Source organism: Nanorana parkeri, unplaced genomic scaffold, assembly GCF_000935625.1.
Source record: "Nanorana parkeri isolate BGI_ZX_2015 unplaced genomic scaffold, ASM93562v1 scaffold181, whole genome shotgun sequence".
Taxonomy (NCBI): Eukaryota; Metazoa; Chordata; class Amphibia; order Anura; family Dicroglossidae; genus Nanorana; species Nanorana parkeri.
In genome coordinates this window covers 1,801,140-1,808,963 of record NW_017306449.1, presented here as the reverse complement: position 1 = coordinate 1,808,963, position 7,824 = coordinate 1,801,140, and the positions used below count along the sequence as shown (strand labels likewise).

At 42.2% G+C, this 7,824-nt stretch overlaps 1 protein-coding gene across 2 annotated transcripts in view; it reads right to left on the bottom strand.

Moving 5' to 3' along the window:
• Nucleotides 1–7,824, bottom strand: part of SLC13A5 (solute carrier family 13 member 5) — a 51,494-nt gene that overhangs the window by 13,279 nt on the left and 30,391 nt on the right. For both annotated transcript variants that reach the window (XM_018555033.1, XM_018555034.1), the window contains exon 4: nt 5,507–5,718. In XM_018555033.1, coding sequence (XP_018410535.1) covers nt 5,507–5,718 — 212 coding nt within the window. The remainder of the gene's footprint in view (nt 1–5,506; nt 5,719–7,824) is intronic.

Here is a 7,824-nt window from a genome sequence, read left to right as displayed (position 1 = left end):
GTGCGGGTGCCCCCCCGTCTCCCCCCCCCCCCCCCCCCATTTGCTGGGTGCGGTGGAGGGGGGGAAAGGGCACCTCTCTGAAATAATTTTTTGCAGGTTGGGATTTCTGGACTAGGGGATGACAGGTTGGGATGTCTGGACTAGGGGATGGCAGCACAGGGAACCTCTCAGGTTTGCTACAATGCAAGGAAATGCTTATGAGACAAGAGAGTGGAGTGACAAAGAGATGGACCGCCACACCCCCTCTTGCCCCACAACATAGTGAGCCGGCCGCAAGGCGATGCAGTGCGTTCTTGCCAGAATCGGACCAGAATGCACTGTGTCTGGTGTGAACGAGGCCTAAGATGAACAAGATCTGTAAATGTCACTGGACTACAGCAGAGAAAAAACTTGCTAGGCAGAGTTGAGATGTGTGACAGAGATGTATTGTGTACATCTCAGGACTGGAGAGAGACAAATCCTTTGGCAGCTAAAACAGCTCCCACAGGTGTTTACCCAGAGTTGAGCTTTAAAGCAGAACTTTGTGCAAAAATGTACTTAACCCTTGCAGTGGGGCTACCCCTTCACTGCAAGGATTAAGGACTCCTTTTTTCTTGGTGCTAAAATACAAAAGTTATACTCATCCAAACCATAAGAGCTGTCTTGCTCTTAGACCGGTCCCTGGAGATTCTCTACCCCTCCACTGCAGTGGTCTAAGGATCCTTGAGTCATCACGTTCTATACACAGTGTATAGGATATTAGGGTGCTGAGTGACATACCACTGCTGCAGCAAAGGAGTAGACAGTCTTCAGGGACCAGAGTAGCAGCCCCTCGATTCGGGGTTCGAATGAGTATAACTTTTTTTACCACCATGACAAAAATGAGCACTTAACTCATGCAGTGCAGGGGTAGCCCCCACTGCAATGGTTAAGAACATTTTTGCCCAGAGTTCGGCTTTAACATAAATCTATACTGAAGGAACATATACTGTAGAAAGTCATTGACAACCTCTCCTCTGAAAAGAAGCTAGTTGCCTGACTTCCATGCTGATCGAATGTCCTGAACACACTTTTTGAAGCACTGACCTAACGCATATGCAAACAAGGAGTCCAGACTTAGCTCTCACTTTGGTTGCTGCATATTTGTTCCAGGCAAGTGATACAGCAAGGTAAGTAGCATTTTAAGATGAAGGCAGCCTCTGTTGTTCTCTCAGTACAGTTGTCCTTGATAGCATATCTAAACTACATGTAATATATTGCAGCTTACCAGTCCTTAGATGTGATGGCTGCATTCGTTTTCTTTTTTTTCAGGCTTTTTTCCCTTTATTTTTACCTGGCGATCCTGCAAATAACACACTTCCTGTCCCTGGGTGGCTAGACTCACTCCTCCAATGTTTCTATGGGGGGATCCATGGTTGTGACTCAGGCTGGACTTCAAAATTGCCTGCCTTGTTCATCTCCATTACATAGGGCATCATGGTAATAGTAGTTTACATAAGAAAAATATGATTGGTTTGCTTTCTGTTCAGTTCATAGGAAGTAACAAGGACACAGCATATCTGACAAGAACACCTTGAGGGGAATTTATCAAAACTGGAGCAGACAAAATCTGGAGCAGCTGTACATAGCAACCAATCAGCTTCTCTCTCTCATTTTCAAATCTTAACTGAACAAACTGAAGAGAGAAGCTGATTGGTTGCCCTATGCAACTGCTCCAGATTTTCTCTGCTCCAGTTTTGATAAATTCCTCTCCATGTATTTTCTGTACATGCTCAAAATAAAACGAATGCAGCCACTAGACATGTAAATTTAGTTTTGTTCCGAATGGATTTCATTAGAACTGAACTTCATCTGAACTGCATCTGAACTTCCAAATTTGAGTCCGAATGAGAACGAATCCAAATGTTCCTTTAACGAAAATTCGGATCCATCCAAACTTTGGCTGTTGGGGGTTGCATTACAGGCACGGCCCTGTGACTTCATTCCAAAACGACAATTCAGACCGGTCCAAAATACGAACCAAATCAAATTTTGGATCCGAAATCCGAAAAATAAAAGAAATAAAAATATGAATTGATCTGAAACTAAACACGTTTTTTTGCTGCTATATATTACATTTTTGGCTTTGTGTTTAAGTATTTTATCCTACAGCATACGTCCTACATATCAATTCTGGGTGGACTGACTTTGTAAATTGATGTTTAATGATAATGGTCACAACTAGTCCAACAGCATTTAGGAACCAAATAAAGAATGAAAATGTCCTCCTTCATTTTTTTCTATGTAACCAATGGCTGTAATTTATTGACACAAAGGTATACAATATTTGACCCCGATAGTGCATATGTGTATGATAAATCACTGCCAAGCAATAGTTCAAAAGATCAAAAGTCCATCACTGCAAACGGATTACGCTGACTTGTAAGTGAAAGTTTAGGTGAATGTTTAATTGGAGAACGTCAATTAGTAATTTTAAGACAACACAACCCATGCTTATTGCAATAGAAAACTAAAGAAAATATTTTTTACTTTATGAATTCTACAGAGCAGTGGGAACCAGAAAAACACTAGCACTCTTTATTTGTGGGAATTTGTAGTTCTGGTTAATCTGTGACTTTTCAAACATTTTTAAGAGTGATTACATATGAATCACGCAGTTTGAGACCCAATCCATTTGGCTTCTTTGAATGACAATATCGTAATTACAAAATTAAGTTGGGATTTCATTCTGTGCTAAACCCAACCAGCAACCAAATACTTTTCTTAATCACCATTGGTTCACCTCTATGTGAGAGGCGCTGGTGGTGTATACCTGGTATTTTGGACTTTGCATGGAATTTACAACAATAAAGTTGGATTTTTATGGACCTCGGTTTCGTGTGGCTGATTGGATACATTTTGCCGCTCACAGCTATCTCCTCCACCATACTCCATCCTGATAACACAGGGGGGCAAGCGGGGCTGTGCGGGAGTAGAGCTTGACCACCTGTGACACACCGCTCACAACGCTGTCCTCCGCGCCCCACCCGGCCTCCTGGCAGTTGCTCTCCTCCCCGCAGGACGCTGCTCTATATTAGATGGCACACAGAGCAGCGCCCAGTGAGGAGGAGAGAAATCACGGATGCACTGCAATTTCGGCCGAAAGATGGTACTTATGGCATTTTGCCCAAGGTGTCATTTTCGGCCGATATTTTTCTGCAGCCGAAATTGCGGTGCATCCCTAATCGAAATGCAAACCCTTTTGCAGGTAAACCTATGTAGTTCACTGGTGTATATACTGTAGCTGTTTGGCTGGAGTTTAATAATGTGGAACAATAATGGTTCCCTTAGGGCAGGAGTAGGCAACCTTGGCTCTCCAGCTGAGCTGAAACTACAAATCCCATCATGCTTCTGCCTCTGGGAGTAATGCCTGTGGCTTGCAATGCCTTATGGGATTTGTAGTTTCAGCACAGCAGGTGAGCCAATGTTGCCTACCCCTGCCTTAGGGCATCCAAGCCTGGATCTCCTGGAGTGGAGATCCTGAAGACAGACTGTCAGAGACATAAGTAAAGTAGATGGGCAAATCAGTCCAATGGCATACTGCTAGAACTCACAAAAAGTCCTTTTTGGTGGAATTATCCTTATAAAAACTCCTTCTTGTATTACAAGACAAACTACATAGATATACCAAACAACATGTCTGCACCATTTCAGAGATGATTTGAGGATCTACAGTGATACACAAATAAGATACATTTTTGCTAATAGTTAAGGTACTTGAATTGGTTTTAGAGTTAACTCCTGAGTTTACTGTCACTTTAAGTTTAAATCAGCTAAATGAATGTCAGCCGAAATTGCTGTGCATCCGTGATTTCTCTCCTCCCCGCTGGGCATTGCACTGTGTCCCCTCTGACACAGAGCAGCGTCCTGTGGGGAGGAGAGAAAATGTCAGGAGGATGAGCTGGGCGCGGAGGAGAGCACTGTGAGCAGCGTGTCATAGGAGGATAGGGTCTCCTCCCACAAAGCCCCACTAGGGGCTCAGGATGAAGAGTGTTGTAGGGGTAGAGATAGCTGTCAGCGCTGTCACAGTAGGCCGAGCTTTCCTTCCACACCACTGGCTCAGCCTTCTGTGACAGCGAGTCAGGATGGAGAGCGGTTACAAGCAGTCAGTGATCAGCTGATTGCTGACTGCTTGTAAATAATTGAGGACATAGTATGTTTACTGTGTCCCCAATTTTGAATGATCAGGAAATGCTCGACATCACTTCCTGTTCATTCATGATTGTGGACATGGTAAACATACAATCTCCACAGTTTATGAATGAACAGGAGCACTCAGTATAGAGGATACCTGTTCATTCATAACAGGGGCTGCAGAAAAAGAGAGTATGGACTCTGTGTCCTCAATCTCTTTTTCTATTTTAAAAGGGAAATATCAGGGGTCTGTTTAGAGCCCTGATATTTCCTCAGAGCCCCCTACAGTAAAGTTAGAAAATAAAAATATTTAATAAAAAATAATGATAAATAAATAAAAATAAAATATTTAAAAGGTTAAAAAAAAAATTCGGTTTTGGCCTGACTTTTTTTTATTTTCAGTTTCGGTCAGAAAATTCATTTGTGGGGCACCTCTAATTTTGATCCTTCTGGTTCTGAGTTACACAGCACAGCCAGCATGGTAACCTGATTTTTCTCTGCTACTATTAAGCAACACAGTTAGGTCACCTCCCTACTCCCAGTCTACTCACTGGAAAGTGAAGGAGCAGCAACAGACTGATGCAATCCCGAGGCTTGAAAAAGAGGGATTCCCTCGAAACGCGTAGCCGTCTATCTACTGAGAGCCTTCATCCTATGTAAAGCTCTCCATCACTTTTGGTTCCTGGCGCAAGACTTTTGTGTCCTGTGACAGCAGCCTGACAGAGTCTGTGATTACACGGCGCCCGGCGTCTCATAGCCGTTCGCAGCTCCCCTCTCTCCGACTCTCACTCTCTCCCAGCCGGGTACGCGGACTGCTTTACCACTACACACTCCGTCCAGACCTGCCAACATCCACCACTGGAGCCAATCATCCATCGAGTCAAGTTCCATCCCAGTGAACTGCCAACCAGATGCCAGGGGACATTCCAAGTGTGAGTCCAGTGCCTTTTACATATTATTAGACACTTGCATTCCCAGGGTAGTAGCGCTCCTACAAACCAATTGTGTATTGCGAGGTACCCTCATTTCTCTGCTCTCTCCTCCTGACACCATGCTCCTTGTCAGCATGTTTCTGATTGGCCCTCCCTATCCTAGTCTGAGTGCTACTGTGCAGTGGATTACAAAAATCAGAAATCAAATCACATTCAGGTATTTATACTAGTTGTAGTTAAAATACATTAATGCGTTTTTAATAAATACATAACTGCATTCATTGCTGTTTCTTAATACCTGCCTGGAGATCCGATTTAAGATCATGTAAATTGTAATGCTCTTCTTGCAACATTCTCGCCAGAAAGAAATGAACAATCTTTCTTAAGCCAGTGTTAATATATAGAAAAAATATAGTTCTTACTTGGCATTTCTATCATAGGTATGGCATTCTTTTCCTCCAGTTGCATTGCTGGGTTGGCTTGCCCATCTGATTCCAAAATGGAAGGCTCCTGTTCAGTGTTATTGAGTTGACCGAGGACTGCCTGCACAATGGGAACCATCATGGCTGTGGTTGCAGTATTGCTTATCCACATTGAGAGGAAGGCCGTGACTCCCATGAACCCCAACATTAACCTAGTGATATTGAAGACAGTGAGATATATGTATCAATTTTACAGAAGAACAACAACAAATGCCACCAATAGCTTTAATACCATATTACAATAAAAAAATATATATCTGCAGCTGTGATGTCAGTCCAGTAAAATATTGCATAACATTCATAGACCTCAAATTGAGATCTTTCTGTTGAAATACAGGAATAAACATGAACAACTAGCTTGCAAAGGCACTCATGTTTATATCTATCGAACAAAAAGCAGAACCACTTGCACCAGATTACCTACCTAAAATTACCAGGACAAGGTCTTTCAAACCTGTCTGGTAATTTTAGCCTCTCTGCCAGAGAACAGTTGGCCAGTGATGTCTGCTTCTGCCTGTATGTGTCACCAGATCCAACCAAAAACTGTCCTCATCAGATGGCTGAGACCAGCTCAAAGCACACCATTATTTCACAAAAGGTCCTGCATTTTACCCCTCACCAACCATGTTAACTATGTGGTCCCTTTCTCCTTCAACAAATCCCACTGTAGTGGAAGAGATGCCTTTGTGTGTGTGTTTGATACTGTACAAGGTAAGTGCTCATATCTGAAGAAAATAGGGCACATAATATAAATGATGCCGAGATAATGGCATTACAACAATTAGGCAGAAGGTGGTTCATTAAAGATTGCAAAGTGGAATGGAAAGAGCTGTCATCCTCCACATCCACTCAACTTATCCTCATCACTCTTTTAAATTGATCAAACAGTGTATGTGTGTATGTATGTATGTATTGTTTATATATACTTATTTGATATCTTGTATAAAAGTTGTGCAAACACGATATAGTCATTCACAAATGACTCCACAGACTTGGTGAGAAACAAAGTTATTTTTAAACATGGTCAAAGTAGATTATTTACTTGAGCTTATAGGGCCTGGGAAATGTATTTCAAAGTGAGCTTGTGAACAGGAGGGAAGCTGGCACAAGTACATTTCATACTGGTAATCTATAATTTTACGCTTTCTTCAATTTTTAATATTTAGAAATCATACTTGTATTTTCATTGGTTGTGCAAAAAAACTACCTTTGTGTTTTTCTCTCATCTCTTAGCTCTTTAACCTATCCCCTTGTATACAGCCCTATCTAATAACATTTCCTTACAACCCGTCCTTCTACCCCCATTGATTCTCTATGGGATACACCATAATCCCAAATACTACTGCCCATCCTACCATGCCACTAAAGTCTACAAACCCATTAACCATTACATATGGCCCAATACTGTTCTTCGAGAACAAGATTCATTCTGATACGTGATGATATGTGACCTTGTTATTACAATTCAAGGCCCCCATGTTTTCCTCATCCTCTGATTATGGATAATTTTCTATAAATGTACATCTAACACAAATACAATCAGATTGAACAAAAAAATACCCTCAGGGCTGTATAAAAGCATAATATAAGTTGCATAGAGAAACTAATCCAAATCCAGTGCTGACTTTCTCTAGTCAGCTAAACATCTGATTGGTAACATTCCAGTCCCTAGAATAAGAGGCTAAACCTAAGAGAATTGCTGAGGCCCTAATAGATCCAGGGCAGGCTGGCAAACTGATGAGTGCCACATTAAACAGTGCTAGTACCCTTTTCTATTCTGACTATATTTTCTTCTTCCCTCTCCTTGTTCCCTCTCCCCATTTGCTACCAGAGTAGACACAAGCAGATGGCACAATGACCCTCCCAGGAGATAGCAGCTCCAGGCCTGATACTCAGGGCTTTTGTCTAGACACCCAGGGCCAGTGCCCCAGGTATCAGAGCAATGCTCCTGTGCTGAATGTTTCTATAATTCAAGACTGAAACACTGTCCAGCAATAAACTAATATTATAATGCAATATATAACAATAACATAATATAAGACTTAAAAAGAAAGAACTGAGAGAAGGGTATAACTTTATCTCTAGCACAGCCTTTTGCAACCAGCGTGTCCTAGCATTCCTTCTTGCTTCCTCAGGGATGCCTCAAAATGTTCATACAGCAGGCTTTTGATGTGAGGGGGGAAATCTGATGTGAAATGGGGGCTCCTGGTGTGAAGGGAAGGTTTCTGATATGAAGAGGGCTTCTGATGTAAACGGGG